Raw genomic sequence first — 25,818 nt, forward strand, 5'->3', positions numbered from 1 at the left:
TAGGATCCAGGATGCTTGAGCAAAAAGTGAGACTCTCAACAGTAACCAAGCAACCTCCCCTATTTCATTGTTGAATACTCACTGTATCTATTTTAAGATTTTGTTAGTAAACATGGTATTCAGCTTGAATGATGAAAATATTAAAGGAAAGTGGCCATTATATATTCACTTTATTATAAAAATCTTAAGGTAAATAACTTTTTTTTGAAGTTTGAAGTCACCTACAGATAGGGAATATATTTTATTTCTATTATCCAAGCATCATTATTCACAGCACCATGGTCATTCCTAATATGTTTATAATAGCAGTGATAAAAATATATGATTGCCATGTTTTATTTTTTAATTAAATTTTATTGACAAGGTGATGTACAGAGGGGGTACAGTTACATAATAAGGTAGTGAGTGAGTACATTTCTTGTCTTATTTGTTATACCCTCCCTCATTTTTCTTTCTCTTCCCTAGTTCAGATAAGCATATATACGCCAAAGGAAATTCAACTAGTACATTAAACATAACGACAACAATAAAATCCTCCTGTTTCCATCTCTTGGAGTTCATTTTGCTTAGCCTCATCTTATATAATCATATGTTCATAGCTGTTGAGCTACTGTGATCCTCTGATAGGTCTATCCTAGACCCTTTTATGTTTATTTAGTAATTGTTTGATTTTAGTGACATATTGTAAAGTCACTAACCAAAACATGTGGAAATACCATTTGAAAAGAAGTTTCCAATTTTACAGACATGATCTCTACTGTCGTCTTCCAACCTCCCCACCACTACATTTCAGGGAGACCATGTGCCTTTGTTCTCTGTGTTCTAGGCTTGTCTCGCTCAACATTATTTGTTCAAGATCTGACCATTTCCCTGCGAATGCCATTATTTTATCATTTCTAATCTCTATGTAGTATTCCATTGTGTACAGGCACCACATTTTTGGGATACATTCATCTGTAGTGGAGCACCTGGGTTGTTTCCATATTTTGGCTATTGTGAATTGTGCAGTGATAAACATGGATATGCAGGTGTCTTTGTGGTACCCTGGATCCTGTTGTTCAGGATAGATGCCTAGGAATGGTATAACTGGGCCATAGGGTATGTCTATGCTGAGTTTTTTGAGGAACCCTCATGTAAAGTAAATAACTTTAACATTTAATAACCTATTTGTTAGCTGGAGCAAATACAAACACAGCAAAGCTGTCGAATAAATCTCCTGTGGGAAAAGTGCATGAAAGAAAATTACTTCATGATTAAAGACTGATCCACAATTTCATTTTGTAAATGGAAAGGTTTCAGTGAGATGATTTCTATTGGAAAAAATTCAATTCAAAGATCTTATTATCAGTAGATATAAAGACAAGTTTGGAAGTACTGACCCAAAATGATCTAAATAAATGGAGTATACATACCTGTTCTTCATTAGACGAACCTCTCTCTTTCGTGCTGCCTCTTCAGCAGGTTGTGTAGGAAGTGCTGGGGAAGATGCCATAACAACTCCAGGTGCAATGGTACTAGTTGGTGCTGTGCGAATCTGGTATGTTTGTACATCTCCAGAGGCAGCTGTAAAGAATAACAATGAACAAAGTGTAAGACAGAAACTCTATAACTTGACTTAACTGTGTATCAGTAATCAATTTAAATATACTTGTTGGATTCGAAGGGATATGATAAGGAGCAGATGATTATGGCTAAAATGTTGAATAATGATCAACTCAGTCATTACTGAGAAATAAATCCCAATTTACAGTAGTTATTAGTATAGATAACTGTGTGAAAGATGCCTTAACCTATGTCTGTCGGGTCTCATTTATCCTTATTGGAATGCAGGTCTATTCTGTGGTTAACATGCTTACCAACCTTAAGTCTAAAAGGGAAGTAGGGCACAGCTTGGATGATCTTCCTAGATAGAGTATAATCCTCAGTGTCTTCCTTTGATATTGGTAAATTCATATTAAAAAATTTCAAGTAGACTCTTGCCACGACATAAAAAACGACCATGATTTTTCATAAAATAGCAAAATGGAAGAGAAAATAAAGCATTATGGTCAACTATTATAAATTTCTAATTCAAACAAAACTGAAAGTATGAGAAAGTGACGCTAACTATATTATTTAAAAACATATTGTTAAACGTAAATGATAATAGCTAAATTCAAATTATATTTTTCTAGCTAAACAAACCTACTTGTCAAACTGCTTCTAAAATCAGCTTTATAAAATGTTCTCCCAATATGAAACCTAACACTGAAAGAATTTGAAGATCTTCAAAAAATTATCCACATCAGTTATCAATGTCAATTAACTTGTGTAGTTTGAGTGGAAAAGATTTATATACTAAACATGTTACCATCTTCAAACTGACGTTCAGAATTCAAATTCACTGACATCCTGCTTTACAATTTTTGAGTACCTGCATGTAAAGTGAAAAGGTGTTTTACTCCCATTAATAAGCAAAATATTATTTCTTTCAAATACCATTTGTTTAACAGAATATATTCTGTAACTATATTATGTTTAGTTGTGACTCAGAAGTTGGTGTTTTAGGATCATCCTAAATTAATTACCCATGGTGAATGGTACAACTATCATTACCTAACAACATAGGCTAAATGCACTGTTATTTCTGTAAAAAAATTTATTGTTGTTGGTTGTGGGGCTTGACCTCAGGGCCTGGGCACTGTCCCTGACCTTTTTTGCTCTAGGCTAGCACTCTATCACTTTGAGCCACAGCGCCACTTCCAGTTTTTTGGTGGTTAATTGGAGATAAGAGTCTCACAAAAGACTTTTCTTTTCAAGCTGGCTTCACACAGCAACCCTTGGATCTCAACCTCCTGAGCAGCTTTTCCATCTGTAATATTTTAATCTGGCATAAATTATATTCTTCAAGTATTCAAATAAATTCAACAACAAAACTGTCTGGTGAATTCTTAATTCCAGATTCCTGAAATACATTAAAACAACAAAAAAGAAAAAGAAAAAAGCTCTTTCTACAATTCAAGCATTTATCTACTATCTCCTCTCCAAAGCCTACTGTAGGATCTTTTGGAATACATTTTTTTCACTTGAAATCAGTAATGATCTTAGAAAAAAGTATCTAAAGTTCTTTAGAATAAATTTTAAAAACCAGAAAGCAAAACCCAAATGCAGAAGAAGAAATACCTTAGCCTAGAGAGGTTGGGTCTTACTCGGGATCACAAAGCACACCCAGGCAGTCTGGCCTAGAATCTATTTTTCCTAACTCACGAATTTCTTATGTCTACCCCCTCAAATCCTCAAAGACTAAATGTGTTAAAGATACATACTATATTTTTAAAACTGAAAATAGTTGTTTTTATGCCATGACATTTTGGTCCAATTGGAGTAACAGTAGATTTCATGGAAAACATCTATTTTTAAATTAAATATATATCCAAATAAATAGTGAGGAAACATTAACTATTATATGTAGTGGTACTTACTTTTTTTTCAGTTTACAAAATTTTAATCTTTCAAAGAATTTATCGTATTTGTGAATTCTGAATTTCCTTACCCTGAACAACAACTTGGTTGCTGGGCACCAAAATCTGCTGTCCATCAGTGGTCTGTGCATACTGTAGAATGGTTGTACCCGGCTGAGTGGCAGCTGCATTCGTCATGGTTAGTGTTTGCAGACCCTGTACCCCATCGGTACCATTGTTAGCCAGTTGTATTGCTCCTCCCTGGGTAATGGCAACTAAAACCCAATGGATTGTATTGTTACATGTTTATTTAACACCATATAAGACTTTTAAAATATATTTAATTCAATGTAAAACAATGTGCAAGTCACAGGATAAATTATTATTAATAAATAGTATAACCAAGAAATGTTTGATATACTTAGTAATTTTCTACTTAGGAAAACCATATCCCATTGTTAGGACAGAACTATATTCTATGAACTACATGACCACTTATATGTCAAATTCCTTTTGACCTTACTTGATTCTGAGGAGGTCCTACTTTGTGGTCCATATTTTCCTTTATTCCAGTATAAACTACATAATCTATTATTTATATATCATTTAATATTCTGTCCTAAAAAATTTCCTTAAAGTAGAAAATGTGATTTTTCTTCTCGATTGATACACTCAGTAGAGTAGTGGGAATGTAACAGGAACTTAAAAAAATCATTGTTTTAAATTGCAATTATTATAGCTGTTTACTAGACAATTCTATTTTCTAACTCTTCTAGTAATCATTGCCTATATCAAAGGTGTACTTAATTACCCAGGTGTAGCAATTGTGTTTGTAGTCTGAAGTACTCAGGAAGCTGAATCAGGAGGATTGTATGAGCACGGGAATTTAAGATAGTTGAGGCAACACAGTAAGACCCAATCTCAATACATAAATACATAAGTAGATAAATAAGTCTTGGGATGTAGCTCACTAAGTATGTTCAAGGACATGAGCTTTAAAAAGTCCAATCAGTGAAACTACTACAATACCCTAATGAATCTTTCTTATCTGTCTATCATGGAGCTTAAAATTGAATTCAAGATCACCATTTAGAAAAAAAATTTCTGATTTTCTTATACGATCTTTTGCAGATTATGCCCTAGCAATACTTCAACTGTCCTTAATTAATAAAACCATAAATCATTTTATTTAGATGACAAAAAGCACTAAGAAATTTAGTTGAATCTTTCCAAATCTTACTAAGGTCAAGTATTCCAGAAAGAGAAGGAAAAAAAATGAAATGGATTTTAACTAAATTAAGAGAGTTTAAAAAAAAAAGGCAAAAATAAGATGAACATGTCTGATTTGAGTGTGTTACTGTATTTAAAAAGGAGATTAGTTTGGGACCAATTATCAATAAGCTAAGAGGAAATAAAATACCCTGAATGGTCTGGACATGGAAAAATATCTATTGTGCTTAATAAATAGGAGTTAAAAGTTATTGTTTGGCTAGTGTAACCAATGGATACTTGTGAAAATTAGCATACTAGCATATATAATCCATTTATTTTAGCTAATCTTAGACAAATGGAAAAATTTTCAGCATTTAAGAATTAGAAGAATAGTTCTGTATGATTAAAGATTAAGTTAACATTATCAAACTTTAACTATACAGTTAATAAGGAGGTCTACTGTATTTAACAAACCATTTTCTTTTTGGCTACATAGCAATGAACTCAAAGTGAAAGAAAAAAACTACATGTAAAAATATAAATTATAGATCAAATTCTATCATTAACCTCACTTGATTTTGTGCTCCCTTCTGTAAAGCTAACAATATCTGGTTTATTGTTACAAATATTAAAACAGATCATGCATATGTAAAAACTTTGAAAAGGGAAGAGAACTTTGAAATGTTGTTAATGCATTTGATTAAATGAATTTTGGCAACCATATGTTCATCTGACAAGTTAAAAAAATAACATGGTTGTATATTTGAGTGTTCATTACAGTGCTTCTTAGTCAAGTTCCATCAAAATGATGTGTCATAAGCAGAGAGGAAAATGGGTAAGGCACTCAATATAGTTGTAAAAATCCAAACTATTTAATCTTGAATCTGTAGTGGTGTATCTGTTAATAACAGGAAGATATTGTATATCTTAGGTATGTTGAAATAACAAAAGTATCAATGTAAAAGAAACATCCTGAATAGTTAATATTATCTGGATAAGAAGCAATTTGCACGTTTAGAGATGTACCTAAATCTTGCCAAACAACAGATTTAAGAAGGAAAAAAGATAACTAAGTTCACTGAGCTCAAGTAGTAAATGAATAACTTAGTTGTTGTTGTTTTTTTTTAAGTGTCCTTTCAATATACTGTCAAAAAGTTCCAGCATTGGGGGGCTGGGGATATAGCCTAGTGGCAAGAGTGCCTGCCTAGGTTCGATTCCCCAGCACCACATATACAGAAAACGGCCAGAAGCCGCGCTGTGGCTCAAGTGGCAGAGTGCTAGCCTTGAGCAGGAAGAAGCCAGGGACAGTGCTTAGGCCCTGAGTCCAAGGCCCAGGACTGGCCAAAAAAAAAAAAAAAAAAGTTCCAGCATTGGGAGAGCTAAAATTTTGCTACTTGGGATCTGTTTTTAATACAGTTAGATATAAATTACAGGTAGGTAAAACAACAATGTGCTGCAACTAAAAATCAGTGACTCAGGTATCATGTATGGGGAGAAATAAAGAACAAAGTATCCTTTATTCACACAAATCAAACAAAAGCAGATTTCTAAAGTATTTTATAATAAAGCTGAAGGCAAAGCTCAAGTGGTAAGGGCAAAGTGCAAGGCCCAGAATTCAAATTCTGGTAGTCTTCCCTCAAAAAAAGGAGCACTTACAGTAGTTTACAGTAGATTAAAGTGAAGATAAGAAAGAGATAAAGGACTGAGCTCAAGTAGCACAGCACCAGTGCTGTAATAAGACTGCAACCAAGCCACTCCTCCTCAAAGCATTATGAAATATGAATACTTTTAAATACTTTTTAGGAGGTAAAACAAATCATTAAAAACTGAACTAATGCGAACACTTTGAGGCTTAAACAAAGAATGATTTCATCCCCTATCTGAAAAACCTAGTTTCATTTTGTAGTCATAAAGCTATAGAATTCATGTTATGTACAAAACAAAAAAATAGATACAAAGGCCTTACATATTGAATAATCTGAAGAAACTATTTCTATTATGGACTTCTGTATACTGCGAGTAAAGGAAATATAATAATGGCAGTATGACTGAGAAAAAAAGCTGGGCTCCAGTGGCTTACGCTTGTTATGCTAGCTAATCTGGAGGCTAATATCTGAGGATCACAGTTTGAAGACAGCTCAGGCAGGAAAGTCCATGAGACTCTTATCTCCAATTAACCACCAGAAAACCGGAAGTGGAGCTGTGGCTCAAAGTGGTAGAGCACTGACCTTGAGCAAGAGAGCTCAGGGACAGTAACCAGGCACGGACTTCAAGCCTAATGGACGGGGGAGGGGGGGTAGGGGGTAGTGGGGGCAGGGGGAGGGGATGAAACAGAAAAGACATGACATTTATATTTACTCACTATACTGTCCACTGCTAGTTTGGTAAATTGGAGTTGGCACCGTTACAGTGGTGATGGCAGGGGCTGAAGTCTCCTCTTCAGACTTTTCTTCTTCAATCCTTGGCACGCCTGGTGCATCAGAAGATAGGTCATTCAAAATTTTCCTGGAAAAATAAATAACTATATTAATTAAACTAAAGATAAAAATTATTGGCTAAGTGAGAGCTGCTAATGCTTAGGACATAAAGTTAAATATAGGAATCATAAAAATAAACTCAAAGAATTAGGAATGTCAAATAGAAGGCCTAGAAAGAAAAAAAGAAAGACCTATAAATGTTGTTACATGAATATTTGTTTTTAATTTAAATATAATTTAAATACAAGGTCTTACTAATTTTTAGCCCAGACTGGCTTGAAACTTAAATGCTTCAGCCTCTCATGTGCTGGCATTACAGTTTGTGAACCACGCCACATTTAGCTCTATATACAACATGTATTTGTATGTATGCTTATAGAAAACTGTAACAGATCTCAATCTCCTGAATAGTTAGGATTACAGGCGTGAGCTACCTACCAATGCCCGCTGTGCAGGAACTTTTTAATATGATGCAATTCCACTTGTCAATTCTGTCTCCAACTTGCCGAGTCTATGACCAGTAAGTTATGCCAGTAAGTTCTAATGTTTCTCCTACTTTCTCCTTTGAAACTAGAAAATGGTATAATTTATCAAATATGTTCTATATATTTTAACAAAAAAATGTTCATCCAGGACTTTTGAATATGGCGTGGTCTCATTCTGTACAAAAAGCTTTAATTTCTTTTTAAGAGAAGTAGAGAAATAATCTTTTAGGTATTGGCTTGAAAAGCTAGTTGTTTTTCTGATATCTATATCTGCCACTATCAAAGGTATCCTGTACACTTAAAAAATTTTAAGTTGCTTCTTCAAAATTTTGTTTACAATTGTTATTATGAAGGTGATTCGGAGGGGTTATAGTTACGTAAGTCAGGTAATGGATATATTTATTTTTGGACAATGTTATCCCTCCCTCGCTCTTTCCCAGTTTTTCCCTCCTGTCCTCATGTATTTTTTTTTTAATTTTAACTATTAAAACTCCTTACCTGTAGGAAGGCCTCCTTGAAAGAATTTCCCTTCGTTTTTGAGAATCAGTTACACTATCTACTGATTCCTGTGAATCTTCACTTTCTGCAATAGTTGAAATCTGAAAATAAAGACACTTTCTGCAATAGCTGAAATCTGAAAACAAAGAACTTTTATCTTGACAACCAAATTTAGTTCCTATCAAGTTTTATGACCCACAAGAAAAAGCCAAAAACAAATGATTATATGTAAGCCTTATATATATATATATATGCTTCAGTTTTAAATGGCAGACAACTAACTACTCCCCTTGTCTTAACCTACATTAAGTATGAATTAAGGGCTGGGGATATGGCCTAGTGGCAAGAGTGCTTGCCTCGTATACATGAGGCCCTGGGTTCGATTCCCAAGCACCACATATACAGAAAATGGCCAGAAGTGGCGCTTTGGCTCAAGAGCAGGAGTGCTAGCCTTGAGCAAAAAGAAGCCAGGGACAGTGCTCAGCCCCTGAGTCCAAGCCCCAGGACTGGCAAAAAAAAAAAAGTATGAATTAAGATGAAGTCAGAGAAATTAAAATATTTGTCTTGAAACATTTTTCTTTAAATTCAGAAGTCCATTTAGCCTATTCTGAATGCATTAGTATTTTCATTTTCTCATAATTTTTAGAACAAAATTGCCAACTAAAATGGAGTTTAACATTAGCACAAATGACCAAGAATATGGTCCTAAATCTATGCAGACTATATAAGTACCTTCCTTTAATTACTCTGCAAATACTTCTAAATTTACAAGTGCACAGCAAGGATCAGAGCAGCTCCACCACATTCCAGGCAGTTGTTTTAGGCAAGTTAGTATTAAGTTCATTACTATATTTAGGCATGTTTCAAAGCTGGCATTCCAAAGTTTTGTTTTGTTTGGCAGGTCCTGGGGCTTGAACTCAGGGCCTAGGCACCGTCTCTTGTATTTTTGCTCAAGGCTAGCATTCTGCCACCTGAACCACACCTCCACTTCTGGCTTTTTAGTAGTTAATAGAAGTTAAGAATTGCATAGACTTTGCTGCCTTGGCTGGCTTTGAACTGCAATCCTCAGATCTCAGCTTCCTGAGTAGCTATGATTATAGGCATGAGCTACCAGAACCTAGCCCCTATGGTTATTTTTAAGCAAACATTACAGGCAAAGAACTGTATTTTTGGTAAGTATTCTTAGATTAAAAGGTAATGAATGTAAGTGAATAAAGGTTCCATGTGGCATAATAGGAATGAGAATTCACAGATTAGTGTTTGTCAGTTGCTATGTATTAAGTATGTAAAACCAGTCACCAATAGGTGCTATTGGAATTATATCTATTTTGTAAATAGAAGAACTAGTGGCAGTAAGGAATCCCAAATGTATTTTATATGTAGTACTAGCCTCACTATTTGTAGATATAAATAAAGACTCAAGGCCAGGAACTGGTGGCTCATGTCTACATCCTACCTATTCAAGAGGCTGAGATCTGAGGATCCTGGTTTGAATTCAGGAAATCTGATACTCCAAATCCAATTAATCAGCAAAAAGCCAGGAGTGGAGGTGTAGTTTAAGAGGGAGAGTACTAGCCCTGAAAGAGCACAGGACCTGAGTTCAAGCCCCAGTATAGCACATGCATGCATACACGTATATGTGTATGCACACATGCAAGTACTCACACATGCACATATATAATAAGACCTGCATTTTTCAATTTTATGGTTTAAATCCATACTTTCTTTTATTATGAAGGGAAAAAAACCCATCCTTATATTTACTATTGGGAGTCCCATATAATAATTCTCTACAATGACTAAAAAATAATGATAAAATATTCCTACATGTTTTCTAAAACTGTCCCCTGAAGCTTAAGTACTTTCCATGGGTAGGCTGAACCTCATGGTTTAGACAGTTTTTACTCACTGGATCAAGAAAACTTAGTAGAAGCCTAGGATATTGCTCTTCAAGCTCTTGATCTGCAGATCTACCACTCTGTGTGTACATATATAATTATAAATAAGGAAATGTCACATAGGCATATATACTTATTTGTACTTTTTTGTTGTTGTTTGTGATGGTCTTGGGGATTGAATTCGGGGCCTAAGCTTTTTTCCACTCAAGGTTTACATTCTAACACTTGAGCCACAGCTCCATTTCTGGTGGTTAATTCCTAAGTCTCATAGTTTTTCCTGCCTTGGCTAGCTTAGAACTACAATCCTCAGAACTCAGCTTCCTGAGTAGCTAGGATTACAGGTATGAGTCACTGGCACCCAACTTGATTGTACATTTTAAGTGTTATTTAATTTGTTGCAAATCAAGAGTTCTTTAAGATAGCCTAAGTATAAATACCAATTTTAATTTCTTAAAGATAAACTTTTTTTTAACTTTTTGTTAATAAACTGATGTGACTAAATATGCTTCAGTTAAAAAAATCATTTAATGTCTTTTAAAGTGATTATGGGTCTAGGCTTATGTTTTTGGAAATGTGATTTAATAACTGCTAGTTATGAAAAAGATAACTCCCACTATGTAGATAACAAAAGTAACTGTACTTAGGTTGAGGTTAGAGTGAAATAATCACTTTTCATCTACCAACTACAGAATCACAACTATGCATGTTGAGATTTAGCTAATATGTTCTTACTCCCTGATCTAAGTTGGTTACTGCATGCCAGTGGAAAGGCCTTACAATTTCATGTATATGTATATGTGTGTACAGGTATGTATGTATGCATATGTATGTTTGGTGGTACTGGATTTGAACCCAAGGTCTTGCACTTGTTTGTTCTGCTGGTGCTCTACCAATTAAGCCATACCTCCAGCCCAGCTTTTTGATAGTTATTTTAGAGAAGTCTCACAGACTTTTTTTACCTATTGGCCTTGGTGATCCTCCTGAGTACCGGGTTACAGATGTGAGCTACCTGTAGCTGACATAATATTTTTGGGGGGTGCTGGTACTAGGATTTGAATTCAGGGCCTCACACTCTTGTTTAGCTTTTTTTTGTTGAAGGTTGTTGCTCTTTCTACCACTTGGAGATCATTTCATGGACTTTTCTTTCAGGGCTGGCTTTGAACCTCAATCTCAGCCTCTTGAATAGGATCATAGGCAAAAAATTTTTCAAGTATGGCTGGGGCTACTGGCTCTGGCTTATAATCTTAGTTATTCAGTTGTTGAGACTTGAAAATTAAGGTTCAAAACCAACTTCAACATATTCATGAGACTCTCATCTCCAATTAACCAGTAAAAGCCAGAAGAGGAAGCTTGGTTCAAGTGGTAAAGTGCCAACTGTGAGTGATAAAGCAAAATGAGAATGAAAGGTCTAAAGTTCAAGCCTCAGTACACACACACACACACACACACACACACACACACATCTCCACATACACACTTACACACTTACTTGAGATTTTGGGGAAGAGAAACCTACATTATTATCCTCAGTGGGAGGAAAATATAAAAACATTTCCAAATTTATATTTTCAAAATTTCCTATCCAAAGCAAACTTTCAAGAATTACTCTCTCACTTGTAGTTAAAATAGCACTTTTTCTCAGACGGGATATTTCAAGTGGATTTCTTTTTTTCAAACATCTGTTAGGGTAAAATGCATCTTTTAAGTCTTTGCTTCCCATGCATTATTAAAAAGATCAGAAACTCTGGAACACCTGCCTATATGTTAAATAATAAACACTTTGAAGTTAGATAACTGTTAAACATACTTTACTATATTATGATTACAGAATCTGTGTGTCATACAAGATTTTTTACTAGCCCCATCATCGTATTACAAAGTATCCAAAATCTCGCTGCTGCCAGAGGCTCAAAGATGTATTTTTACCAAAAGCTGAGCCTGGAGGACCTTGTTTCAGTGCCAGTCCTAGCAGAAAACCCTTGGAATTCCATCCTCAATTAAACAAGAAAAAGCAGAGTTGGAGGTGTGGCTCAAGTAGTAGATCACCAGTTGTGGGCAAGCAAGCTCAGTGAACACAATAAGGCACAGTACTGGCAGCAAAACAAAACAAAACAAAATCTCATCTCCAACCACTCTGCTTATTTATTCTCTTCTATCAAGGCCCTACTATTTCCTTAATATCATAGAATCCCCATCATCCTCATTTCCAAACCTTGATTGCTTTCACTATCTACTTGGCTTAGTGGCCTTCTGGTCTCTGCTCACCATTTCCCGGATCATCTTACATAAAATAAGTACTTTTCGCTTCATACCTTTCTCTACCCCTCACCCCTGTGTTATTAATCTCTTCAGCACTTATCCTCACCTGACATATTTTATTTTTTTCATAGTCTGTCTCTCTTCACTCAATGTGATCTTCAAGAGAAATAGATGTATGGTTTGTTCACTGCTGTCTTTGATAGGACCTAGAACAATGACTGGTACATAGCATGTGATCAATAAGCATTTGTTGAAGAGATGAATGTAATAAAGTAATATTATCTATAAATCACCTGTCTGGCACATTTAAACTGCATTATATTAAAATGTGGCCATGACTATAAAAGTGAGGATGGCATCCTCAACCCCTATATACTGTATAATCCTCATCATTTGTATGAGGATTTCCACATAATCTTTGAGAATACATATATATATATATATACAACAATAATGTTAGGGTACCAAAGCCATAGTGTACATGCAGTAAGTACAGCTTAGTTTCTTATTTTTAGACTGCAGTATATAAACAGGAGTATCTTAATTCTCCCATCATGATAAATATGCTTTGTGTATTTGGAAGCCTTGTTATATAAGAATAATGTTCTTCTATGTAGAAGTTTGAGGAACAATTCCACACCTTGTTTGATCACATTTTCTGTTGTAAACTACTTCCAAGTTATTAAAACTAGTCACTATTAGCCAGTTGAAGTGACCAGTAAAAGTTTAGTAGATTCTGTACAGCTTAGGCACTTTAAAAGAATTATATATTTCTATCTATTTACAGAATCTAGGCTTTAAGAAGTCTAACTTTCTTTTGTAAACATACACACTGTAAATTATAAGCATAGATCCCCTTAATGGAAAATCTGATTTTTAAAGATAAATACCTATTTCTATAAAAGAAATAATGGTCATACACTGAATATCAGTTTGAAATTATGTTCCAAAATAAAAATTAAAATAATGAACATAACAATGAGCTATGTAATTTTTTTTTTTTAATGGAAGAAAACCTATGTCTTTAAGTGAAATAGAAAGTAAAGGTTGACATGCCCAAGATCATCTGACTTATTACTACACAAATAGGCCAGAATCTAGGTCTCCTCCCTAGCAGGTCAAGTTCTTTCCACTATGAACAAGAAAAGAACATAGATGACTAATTAGTAATGGGAGAGCATGGAAAACAGAAAGGTAGCCTTCAATGAGATAAAAAACTAAGGCAGGCAAAGAACTACTTTTGAGTGATTATGACTCCACAGAAATCCTTTGGATTTTAATTGATAAAACATTATCAACTACCTGTTTTAAAAAATACATTCCAAGAGCTTATGGAAATTCACCCAACTTGATTTCACATGAAAAGTCTTTCCCAAGCTAAAAGCACAAGGAGTGAATGAAGCAGAGGAGATAAACAGCTCAATAAATCGATACCTAGCGAACAACATCTTAACATATCCTTTGATAACATTAATAGAATGTTTATAGGACAAAGAAAACATATCTCCCCTCTACAGAGATCTATCATTTTTGGCTATTATACTGAAAGAAAACACATTATCTCTCACCCAGAAGGCAACTAGGATGGCAAAGAAGAATCAAAGGTATAATCTATTATCAAAGGCTGAGGAAAACTAGGACTTCGTTGAGTTTGCAGATTTTCTTATACACAGGAAGAGTATGAGGCAGAGGAAGCAGTTTGACAGAAAAGGAATAAGACTTACATAGTTTCTGAGGCTAAAGTATAACAGCCAGGTAATAAAGTTAGAATGATATATTCTAGCTCAGGAAACAGAATTTTAGCAGTCACCCTTATTCTAAACAGATTACCTCCAGAGACAGGCAGTCACTTTCTCTGAAGCTGATCAAGTAAACACTGTACTATCATTTGGAGAAGAAATGTTATACAGAGGAATTAAGCAATGCATCGTTTGTCCTAGAACTAGAAGACCTCTAAGGCTTTTATTCAAATCTTGAAATTTTATGTTGACAGAGAAGGTGAAAGACAAAGAATAATTTCTCACTTTCCTTTCTATTAACAGTTCTCTTCAAATCTAGGACCTAAGACTCGCCTGAGTTCCAGAGAAAAGTCCTTGCTAGAAGACTGTGAAGCAAAAAATATGAAATGGGAGGCTGGGGTTATATCCTACTTGGATGAATATTTAGCCTCTCTTCCCCACCCTGCCTCTCTAATAATAAGCTCAGTTGCAAAGATCTGTATGTTCTTGGTTCCTTTCAGTTACATAGTCACCTTCAGAGGTTTTGTGTGCCTTTATTCCCTTTGGATCCAAATGGAAAAAGCTTTCCAAAGAATAAGAGAACACACATAGTATGGTCAATGACATAAGATGTATCTCCTGAATATATTATTTCAAAATTATATACTGTAATGGAAAGACCTACCAGTCAATATTAAAAATGTCCAGGTAAGATTACTAAATTCATTGCTTATCAAGTGTTTTTCCATTCAAATGCAGGTTTAGGAAATAAGTACAAAATTACTATTTCTGTACCTGAATTTTCCTTAGCTCAAGTACATTGGTCTCATACAGTCTCTCCCAAACATTCGCACTTTCTTTCACTCACTTAACTATTCTCCTCAAATGAATGCTATCTTCCCTAGCTTAAGGAAAGTCATTATTTTTATGTTTGCTGTTGGTTATGTATGCCCCTATATGTAAGATGATAATATAAACAAAACATATTCCTTTTCTAAGAAGTAAAATTCTCTAAACTAATTATTTTCACAACTTATGAAAAGAAGACAAGCAAACATACACAAGTTACAAATGTACATGCAGAATTTTTCACACATACCTGAACTGTCTGGACTTGTGGAGACTGAATAACTGATGGCTGGGCCGCCTGAATAACCCCATGGACTTGAACTGTCTGCCCATTGGGTAGCTGTACTAAAGTTACGGTGGGAGCAGATGATGTTGCATGAGCTGCTGGCATAGATACCTGTGGTGTTGAACATGAAAAAAAAAATTACCATCACAGATATCTTATCTGGACTACTCAGGTTCATTGTAGAAGCAAATATACGGCTTTTCTGCTATTTCCCTAATTCAAAAGAGATTAAATTTAATATCCTTAACATAACCTTTTCCTTGCCCCTTTTCAATGCCTAACAAATCACAAAACCAAATATATTTTATTATAGTATCAAAATATGTAGAATATGATGCTTTACATTTTCCCGTCTTTATATTCAATTTCTCATTTTGCTCTTTAAAGAAATTAAAGGTTGAGTAGTAAGAACTGTCTCCAGTCTAAAGCCAAAAATAACTGTTCTAAGAGTTCACTTATGCAAGGCCAGATATGCTGGCCTTGAAGAAACACGCAAGTCCTAAGAATATCATGTGTCCAAATAAACCATGTTCTAAAATCTTGAATGCTCTTAAACTTAGGGAACAGTTACCTATTAAGTCTGGAACAGATAAATATCTTAAGAGTATTCAGCTTAGTTTTCTCTATCTTAATTACTAGTATTCCTTTTCATTAATGATTATTACTATAAATTAAAAGTAAAATTTCAATTCCTCCCATCCTCAAAAATTGTAAAACTGGTAACAGTTTGTTTTCATTTTGAATGTACAAAAGGCCAGAGCTGAAAAAATAAGAAAAACCTACTGTTTCCTGAAGCAGAAAGAGGGCAATTTTAATGAGTCAATATCTAAGTTTTAAGGGCCCTTAGGTTATACATGCTAATCAGATGACAATTATTGTTCCTATGCTCCTCTACATTCACGGTAGGCATCCTATCTGCTCATTTGGTAAACAGTTATCAAGACCTTTTTGCCAGGAACAATGTTTGAACTAAAACTACCAAAGTCAGAAAGACATGGATGGGGCCCTGACCTTAAATTATTGGCAAGCACACATGAAAAAATGGGGAAAAGAGTTACCAGTAAATGTTATTCAAGTGGATTAAAGAGGTTTGGTAGCAGAAGAATGGCCATTATTTTTTTAAATTAAAAAACATCTTATTATTAGTAGCTGTACAAAGAACTACCCAACTCAATCCAAGCAAAGAGAAGGCTACAAGCACATACATTTGAAACAAAGAATGTAAGTTAGATTTCTTCTTGACAAAAGAAAGGGAAAAAATTTGAGGCAGAGATAAAGAAAGAAACAGAAGTGGGAAAGGACCAAATAAACTAGTCATAAAAACACATGTGTGTTGGCTGGGAATGTGGTTTAGTGGTAGAGTGCTTGCCTAGCACGCATGAAGCCCTAGGTTCAATTCCTTAGTACCACACAAACAGAAAAAGCCAGAAGTAGTGCTGTGGCCCAAGAGGTAGAGTGCTAGCCTTCAGCAAAAGCTCAGGGACAGTGTACAGGCCCTGAGTTCAGGACTGGCAAGAAACAAAACAAAAAACCATATGTGTGTATATCACATTCAAGACCTTAATTTTATCTTGCGAGTATTGGGGAAACACTAAGGGCTTTAAACTCCTGCATTTCTTGTTGAGGTTTGCATTTCAGATAGACCACTTTAGTGGTAACGTGATAGACATATATCACATAAGGAGAAAAACTGGAGGTGGAGATAGCATGAGAAACACCTATGTAATAGTTATGGTAAGATGATCATAGCTAGAAATGGAGTAGTAGTATGTAGGTATGGGAATTACAGAAGTTACTTTATGAAAATGTAAAGGCAGAGCAAATTTTATGAACGATTGGTTGAAGAAGGTAAAAGAGAAATCAAAATGATGAGAAAGAACGGGTATTATGTGATTAACTAAAATAGAAAATGTAAGGATAAGGTTTTGAGTGGTTGGAGTTGTAGTGGAAACTTGAATTTGCAGATGTATTCAGCAGGCACTTAAACATTTTATTCTGGAATTTGAGTCAAGTTCTCTACTGAGGATAGTCTTTGGCACACATTAAAACCAAGAGTTTCCATCTTTTAATAGTCAGAAAGCCTTCCAAACTCTCCTTATTAATCACATACTCTCTGGTCTCTTTTAAGTCTTTCTTAATTTTAACTAGTTCTCAAAACTACCTGCATTAATTTTGGACTACCTGCACTAGAGTCACAGGGGACCTGTCTGCAAATTCAGAATCTAAGAAGAGAGAGTACTTTCCCCTAAAGTTTATAAAGTAGAGATAACACAAGTAGAAAATAACATCTAAAAAATCTCTGTAGTTCTACCACAATGATTAGCCCCTGTTACATTTTTGTTGTAGCTTATCTAGTTTCTGTTGTTTTGTTTTGGGCCATACAAAGGTTTGAACTCAGGGTCATGTGCTTGCTATAAAAGAACTCTGATCAATTGAACCTCACCACCAGCCCATCTAGTTGTTTTTCAAGCCACAAAAGGACATACAATTTTTGTTTTGTTTTATGGACACACAATTTTTACAATACATTTCCATGGCCATTTTATCTTCTTTAACTTTCTCATAGTTTCTTTCCATACTAGTAGCTGTATTTGTTCATGCTTTTAATGGCTGCATAATGGCTACAAAAATACATAATTGGTTTAATAATCCCTCTTATTACTTAGGTTTTCAAATCTGCAAGAAAACCATAATGATCATCCTTCTACATTTTAATCTATAAAAATTTATATTCTCATAGTCAAAGAATTTCCGCTTTAAATTGAAAAGCAAAAAATATAGTATCATAGTTATATTGACTAATTTTCTTTTACTCTTAAGACTAAAGGGTTTTTTTTTGTTTTTTGTACTCATTGACCAAATCACCATCATCTTGCATTTTGTCTGGCAATTGGATTTTCCTAGTCTTTAGAGACTGACATTAAGAAGTAACCAAAATCAGAATTATGACAGGCAACTAAGCTAAAAATTTATGAACTTGGATGAGTAAGTAAAGAAAAAATTTATGAACTTGGATGAGTAAGTAAAGAAAAACAAACTACTAGAGAATAAAAGGAACTGAAAACTTATGAATAAGAATACATACTGGCTTTCCTAAAAATCTACATTTGATAACTGCGTTCTGCTATCAAGGTTTCAATGCTGGAATGCTATTTGATAAAGGAAAATGACTATGTGCACATTAATTGTGGCCTTAACTCAATTCTCAATTAAACCTCACAAAATCAATTTCATTTTTATAGGAACAATCACACAAATGCAGGAGAATGGGCAAGTGATAACAGAAGTAGAATTTTGGAGGCTGGAAAGCAGATGAATGAATTGGAAAGAATACAGAAGGCCAACTCATGAGCTTCAGGCAGGAAATGACTGGTTTGAGCCATTAAAATCAAGAGGCCCAGTATCTACAACACCTTTACGAGGCAGAGTGAAAAGGAAGGGTGACTGAAGGCTCTCCAAAAAGCACCTGGAGGTGCTGGGAATGTGGCTTAGTGGTAAGAGTGCTTGCCTAGCATGCATGAAACCATGGGTTCAATTCTTCAGTACCACATAAATGGAAAAAGCTGGAAGTGGCGCTGTGGTTCAGGTGATACAGTGCTAGCCTTGAACAAAAAGAAGCCAGGGACAGTGCTCCAGCCCTGAGTTCAAGCCTCAGGGCTGCCCCCCCCCCCCAAAAAAAAAAGAAAATCATCTGGATTTTTTCTCCATTACCTACAGAAGAACAAATAGTCCACCTCACTCACAGTAAAATGGAAATTTACTTTGGAGCAAGAGTTCCTTAACTGCCCCATACCAGGAAATGCTGGAGATGGCTCCAGCCCTCTTCTTTCATTTGGCTCCTGGGCTTTACCCCTGTAAGCAAGGTATTAGTGAAAGTTCTGGGCCACCAGATCAACTGCAAGAGGAAGATCTGATAGTGACAGTAACACCACCCCAATCACCCTACAGTGATACTCAGGGTTCATAATTAAACATACTCACATAGCTTCCTACAGCTTCTTAGTACCTTACATTTATTGATTGCTGAGGAGTGAGGATACTACAACTGAATTATACTCTCTCCCCTACTTAAACCCTAAAGAGACAATCACAAATCAGCAAACATTTGAGAAAATATCTCTAACATGAAATATGATGATCAAAACAAATGAAAATGGGCCAGGGAGACATATGAAAGAAAATCTATATGAGAAGAAACTTGAAACAGTCTAATATTCTCAGACACAAAAATAATAGCACTTCATGAAACACAAGGTGTTATTAAAATGGAACTCTGAAAAACATGATAGCAAAAATAAAAATTTCAATGAATGTTAGAATATGTCACAGAAAACATGTAGAAAATGAAAGCAAAAAATGAAAAGCAGGAGAGAATAGATAAAAAAATGAGAAAAAAAGATCTAGAGATATAAATAACATTTGGATTACAAGGATCCTATGGAGAAATTAAAGGAGAAATTTTCCCAGAATTGAAGTATGTTTCCACTATAAAAAGGCTATTGAGTAAACACAGAAAACCAGTAATTTGTCACCCCCATAATATCAAAGTCTGTGATGAAAGAGATTTTCTAAGATATCAGATACAGAATAAGGAATTTCATCTTAAAAACAAAACATTTGAATAAACTGTGGATCAATGCTCTCAAATTTTATGATTAAAAAATCCTTTACCAAAAATTCTTTACTTAACACTCTTAAAAAACACAAAAAAAACTCCTGCATCCATATGCCTTTCTGTATCAAGAACACAAAGTCAAAAAGAAAATTTCACTAGGCAAAAAGAATTTCCAGGATGACACTATATGGTAGACTGGGACATAATAGTGTGATCATACATGAAGGTATGTTGAGGATTGTTCTCACCAAGATGCCTATTATCACTGTTATCTTTTTATCAAAGGGCAGAATGTTTGGGTGAATCCAGATTCTCATTTGTTATCTTGAACCTGTATGACTAAATCCTGACTTAACTGAGTATATATTCATTTATCTCTAAATGTATTCAGCTTTCTTTATTCCTTAGGACTGGAAGTAGAAGTGTTGATGGGAGAAAACACAAAGCAACCCACTCCTTCTGACTATATTCTGGCTGGATTTTCAGTATCTGATCCTTATTTTAGCCCAGCTGGACAACTTCTACCCTGACTCTATTCCCCAACTCATTCTTGCTCAGTAACTTGCCTAGAATCTAGTTCTTAAACTCTTGGAAAAACTGGAGCTAGATATAGTACATTTTCTTCTAGGATTATTTTCTCTTTGGAGCCTTCATCTTAAAGCAGAAATATTATATTTTTAACCAAGTAGGTTTATACTTGTTTTTATATTAACTATATGCTCCTTTATATTCAGATAGAGTTCTTGTTTTTGTTTTTTGCCAGGCCTGGGGCTTGGACTCAGGGCCTGAGCACTGTCCCTGGCTTCTTTTTGCTCAAGGCTAGCACTCTACCACTTGAGTGACAGTGCCACTTCGGCTTTTTCTATATATGTGGTGCTGAGGAATCGAATTCAGGGCTTCGTGTATACGAGGCAAGCACTTTACCACTAGACCATATTCCCAGCCCCTCAGATAAAGTTCTTAATAAAGGAAAAATACATGAGAACAAGAAGATTCAGAGAATATATATCCTTAAAGATAAGATGTTTAAAACAAAAACAAAATTAAAAAACTATATTTGGAATATAGTTTTTTACTATGATCCTTAAAGTATTCTTGCATTTCAAACGCAAATAAATACTTATATTATTTTGTAGTGCAAGCAACTGTAAGTTTAGCCCCTTAACTTATCTGTATCTGTGTCCCAAAACTAATCTATATGAAAAAAGTCAGTCAAGGTTCTATTCCCTTGTTTGACAACCAATTTCTTTATACATCAGCTAAAAGTGTAATATTTCTGGATCATGTAACTACATGTACGGTATTAGTATTTAATGGTGTTTACTATATTACTAAAGTAATAATATCATTTCTAAACACATGCTAAAAGTAAGATTTTGATAACCTAGGAATATTTCTGCTAATTCTGTATCCCTCTGTAATCCTAAATTTTCTTGGAAACATACTCCTCTTAGAAGAGACACAGCTTGGAATCTCTTCGTGTATTTATACCTGGGCTAATGTGGCAATCTGTGGCTGGGCTTGGACTGTCATTTGTTGGTTTTCAGCTTCTGTTACAGCTGCATCTCCACTCTGCTGGTTCTCTGCTCCAGATTCCATGGTCATTTAGTTACCTACAATCATATGGAAGAGTGTTACAAGCACTACAGTGCTTTGCATTTTTCTGACTTGAAAGGCAAATTTCAAGTTATAAATAGGCTTATGTGGTGGTTAGGTTAGGAAATGCACTTAGGTGTCTATTTAAATACAATGTTGCTTAATTATTACCAAATATCTAAAATAAAGCCTCTTTTTCTTTGGCTACATTTCCCAAATGGGTTATTATTACATCTGGAAACAAAAGGGATTCTTCTTTCCCATAAAATCCCCAGTACTAACAAGAGAGGAGGAGTGGCAGCAAAAATAATGATTTCCCTAAACTTTATCAATCAGGTATAAAATGGGGAAATAGCAGAAGATGTGCCAATACTGGTTTCATAGTGGTGAGATACTGGTTTCATATTTCCCATTAAGATATTTTCTCTGAGAAAAGAAACAAAGAAATGATAAATTACTGATTACTGGAAATAGGACAAAACAAGCCCAAGTGTCAAGAGTCCAATTTGTGAGGCATTAATACCGGAAGGTGGACTAAATGACCACAGAGCCAAATTAGTGGTTCCAAATACTGAAAAAGTTATGGTGTTTGGGCTCCTCTGCATGTATAGAATATAGCAACATACTACACATTATCAGGGGGATATACAATACCTTCCAAAATATTTAACTGTAATGTTCTGGATAAGTTATTATAGAATTATCTTTGTGACTACTTCATTTTGCTACACACTTAGTATATGTTGGGTAGTCTGGTATTGCATGGCAGCAAAAGTAAGTGGAGAACAGTCCATACAACAATAGTTATGTGGAGGTTGTAAGATTTTCTAGGAAGTAATCTTGCCTAAAAGATTTTTTAAAAGGGAACATTATAGTGTACTATTATTCAGGACCCAGCATATTACCAGGAAAAACTGAATTTATTATGAAGGAATAGCTATAGTTATCCCATAAATAACACAAACATCCGAATGTTTTTCCAGAACATATTGTATTTATTTTAAAACTCTGAAATTGCTAATCAAAATTGACACTGATCCTTATGAGGTCATTCCATACAACAACAAATTACACACATCTTGCATCCACAGGGAACTACAAAAGTTTTACAACAGCTAAAAACAGAAGTGAAAATATCTGAGAAAATGAATAGTTTAAACAAAGGGAAAGGTGAACACACTTAATATCATTAAACTACTCATGAAGTCCCAAGATTCTGGAAAAAATAATTGTCACAATACTATAACATTCAACATACAAAACAACTAATAGTAAGAAATCTTTATTACTGACTAGTTTAAAAACATATAGTACAATAGTATTTACTGTAGATTTTCTCTATAATACAAAAAAAAGGAGCATTAGGAGGATCATTCAAGAAATTACATCAATAAAAAAGAATGTTTAAAATCTCATGTTTTCTGTTTAAAGTCAAACATATGGTTGTAAAGGTGTAAGTGGAAAAGCTGTGGGAAGTTAGACATTAAACTTCAATGACAGCTCTAAAGAGGAACAGGATTTGGACATGTCAAGAGATGATGACTTTCATCCATACTTTACATACTTTAGTACTGGTTGATGGGTATTTTTTTCCTTCCTATATGCACATGGACTCAAGATTATTTGTATAATACAACAGAAATTACAATATTAGAAGTCATACATACCTAACGTTTTAAAACTATGAACTAATACTGTAATTCAATCGTGATTTTAACACCACTGACAAATTTTTGTATGACATTACTGTTTTAAGTTTTGTCTAAACTGTTTACATTTCCAAATGGTAAAAAAGAAAATAAGTCACTTAAAAAAAACCTGCCAAATAACTTTGGTTATTATCACTTGAGATAATTTATTGTCACCCTTTTAAACTAAGAAATTTAAGAAGAATATCAGATGTAACAGGAAACTACACAGTTTACCTATCACTTTCATCAGTGGAAAAAATAGCATGTCATATCAGTCTAGATAGCATGGTTATATCCAGTTAGAGATTAATTATTAGAGCCAATATTCCTATTTTCTGAAATTCTCTGAACTGCTTTTCACTAAATAATGCAAACTTTTAAGGGAATGATAAAACTGAGCAGAAAATTTTTCAAAAATCAGATACATATAAACACAGAATGTTGTATGAATATGAAGTCTGGAAAATAAAAAATAATGAACCTAGGAAATCAATTTAATATATAATATTGTCTTGATGCTTTGCAATTTTATTTCTTCAGAGTTCTAAAATTCTTTTGGGCATTTCCACAGTTTACCCCTTATTAAGCTAGGACTAGTTCTTTGAGTACTGTGATTTTGTAACAAATTTCAACTAATACCATGCAAAAGCAATAAGAAAATCAATTAAAAAGTACATCATTTTGCTATAATGATCTTCAAAATTCTACTTCTTATGGAAAGTTAAAAAAAGTAAACTGACTCAGTAGTATTAAGCACTTAATCTTGAGAGAAATAATCTGTTGTAAGTAGTTGGGGGAGATGGCCTAACACTGTGGAAAGCTAGATTTATCACCAAATGGCATCATCACCATGTAGTTAATGGACATTTTTTTTTCAATTTTCTGATCTGAAAAACAAAAGGGATAGATTTAAAAGATCTTTTCCAATTTTAAATCCTCTGATTCTAGGAACTCATACCACAAAAGATGTTATGCACATATCATTACAGATCACATAATAAAAAAATACTATGGTAAAGAAAGTATTTCATAGCAAAGGATATAAATTCACATGGAAAAGACTCAGTAAAAATAAGTCACCAAGACTTACCATTCATACACACACACACACACACACACACACACACACACATATGCATAAATAATCATGAAAATACAATTTGAGAGAACTTTAAAGATTTCAAATGAAAAGTCTTCTCTCGCCGCCCCCAGCCCCCCCCGCCATTTGTGGGGCTTGAATCAGGGCCTAGGCATTGTCTCTGAGCTCTTTTTGATCAAGGTTAGCACTCTACCACTTTGAACCACAGCTCCACTTCCAGTTTTCTGGTGGTTAATTGGAAACAAAAGTCCCACACACTTTCCTGCCTAGGCTGGCTTTGAACCATGATCCTCAGCTTTCAGCTCTCTGAGTAGCTAGGATTACAGGTGTAAGCCACCAGTAGCTGGCAAGAGTCTGTTGCACAGGTAATCATTATTTCTTACTCATTATATTGCACTGGTAATAGTTACTGTGTAGTAACCAAATCATACTTTTTCTCAATTTTCAAAGAGAATAAGGCAGCTTTTCCCTTTCATCTAATGATGTTTCTCAATAGTAAAGGGCTGAACCTCTTTTATGCCCTATCCATGGTAAAGTTAATGGCAAATACTAAAAAGCTGAAGATTTATTTTAGGTAAACACTGTCAAATGAGTGCTCCCATGTCAGGAGAACAGGAGAATTCAAAGAGGTGTCAGGAATGAATACAGTATTAATAAATTTGGAGAAGAGTAAATTTTTCTGATAAGAAAAGGGCTATAAACAAAGCTTGAACTATAGCCTTCAGAGAAATGTACGAAGTCATTACCTGGTATCCAACTTTGTATAGAAATGAAGGCAAAGAAGCTAGGTGAACACAAAAGAATTACTCCAAAGCAACAGACACCATAAGAATGATATTAGCTGGGTGCTGGTGGCTTGTGCCTGTCATCCTAGCTACTCAGAAGGCTGAGATCCAGAGGATGGTGATTCAAAGCTAGCCTGAATATGAAAAGTCTGAAGGACTCCATCTCAAATCAAACAGCATACACACTGAGCCTAGAGGCTTGGCTTAAGAAGGATAATGCCAGCCACGAGTGAGCAAGCAAGCTACGTGATTTTGAGTATGGAGTTCAAGCCTGGGAACAAAGAAAAAGATAGTAAATTATTGGCTTTTTAGAAATGGAATGTGTTTTGCTTTTATTTATATAGCAATAAATCAAGGGATATTTAATGATGACTAAATTATCCACTTTATTAATCCACCCTACCAAGAGTAAAATCTTACATTTTATCAAATACAATATATTATTCAAGTGCTTTAATACAAGTTTAGTGTACATACTGAATAGTTACTGTCGGTCAGCCATTGTTTTAAGTTAGTGGAGATAAGGTCTTTATAGAATGTATATTCTACAGCATAGGAGAAATAAAGTAAATAAGTAAAGTTTTAGCAAATGGGATGGTGAGAATTATATAGAAAAAAGCTTGGGAAGAAGTTTGTTGTTTGTTTGTTTTTTAAACTATTTTAGGAGTAAAAATCTACTAAGCACCTATGAAGGAACAATATTGAATCACAGACAAATTCTGGTGCCATTATTTCCCTACCTTCCTATTCAACACAATCTTTGATCAAAGTATAAATGAAAGCCCAAAGAAAGTATAGATAGCCATTTTGCTAACTCTCAGTATGTACCCTAAAATACTTTGACTTTGATGTGCCCCCATCTTTACAATCCTCTATATACAAGCTCTTATGTTTATGAAAAATTTATCTT

At 34.5% G+C, this 25,818-nt stretch overlaps 1 protein-coding gene across 6 annotated transcripts in view; it reads right to left on the reverse strand.

The window, feature by feature from the left end:
* The window catches only part of Creb1 (cAMP responsive element binding protein 1), a 46,305-nt gene that overhangs the window by 7,217 nt on the left and 13,270 nt on the right, over positions 1-25,818 (reverse strand). For 4 of the 6 annotated variants that reach the window (XR_007210723.1, XR_007210722.1, XM_048344872.1 and 1 more), the window contains exons 2-7: positions 21,229-21,350; positions 15,087-15,233; positions 8,113-8,213; positions 7,015-7,157; positions 3,533-3,715; positions 1,413-1,563 (exon numbers count right to left, since the gene is read on the reverse strand). Coding sequence is in view for 4 of the 6 variants with exons in the window: in XM_048344872.1 (XP_048200829.1) it covers positions 1,413-1,563; positions 3,533-3,715; positions 7,015-7,157; positions 8,113-8,213; positions 15,087-15,233; positions 21,229-21,342 (839 nt within the window). In the remaining 2 variants the exon portion in view is untranslated. Of the gene's footprint in view, positions 1-1,412; positions 1,564-1,945; positions 2,414-3,532; positions 3,716-7,014; positions 7,158-8,112; positions 8,214-15,086; positions 15,234-21,228; positions 21,351-25,818 lie in introns of those variants that run through there. The other 2 variants (XM_048344874.1, XM_048344873.1) reach the window with 2 other exon arrangements.

The sequence above is a fragment of the Perognathus longimembris genome, chromosome 4, assembly GCF_023159225.1.
Source record: "Perognathus longimembris pacificus isolate PPM17 chromosome 4, ASM2315922v1, whole genome shotgun sequence".
Classification (NCBI taxonomy): Eukaryota; Metazoa; Chordata; class Mammalia; order Rodentia; family Heteromyidae; genus Perognathus; species Perognathus longimembris.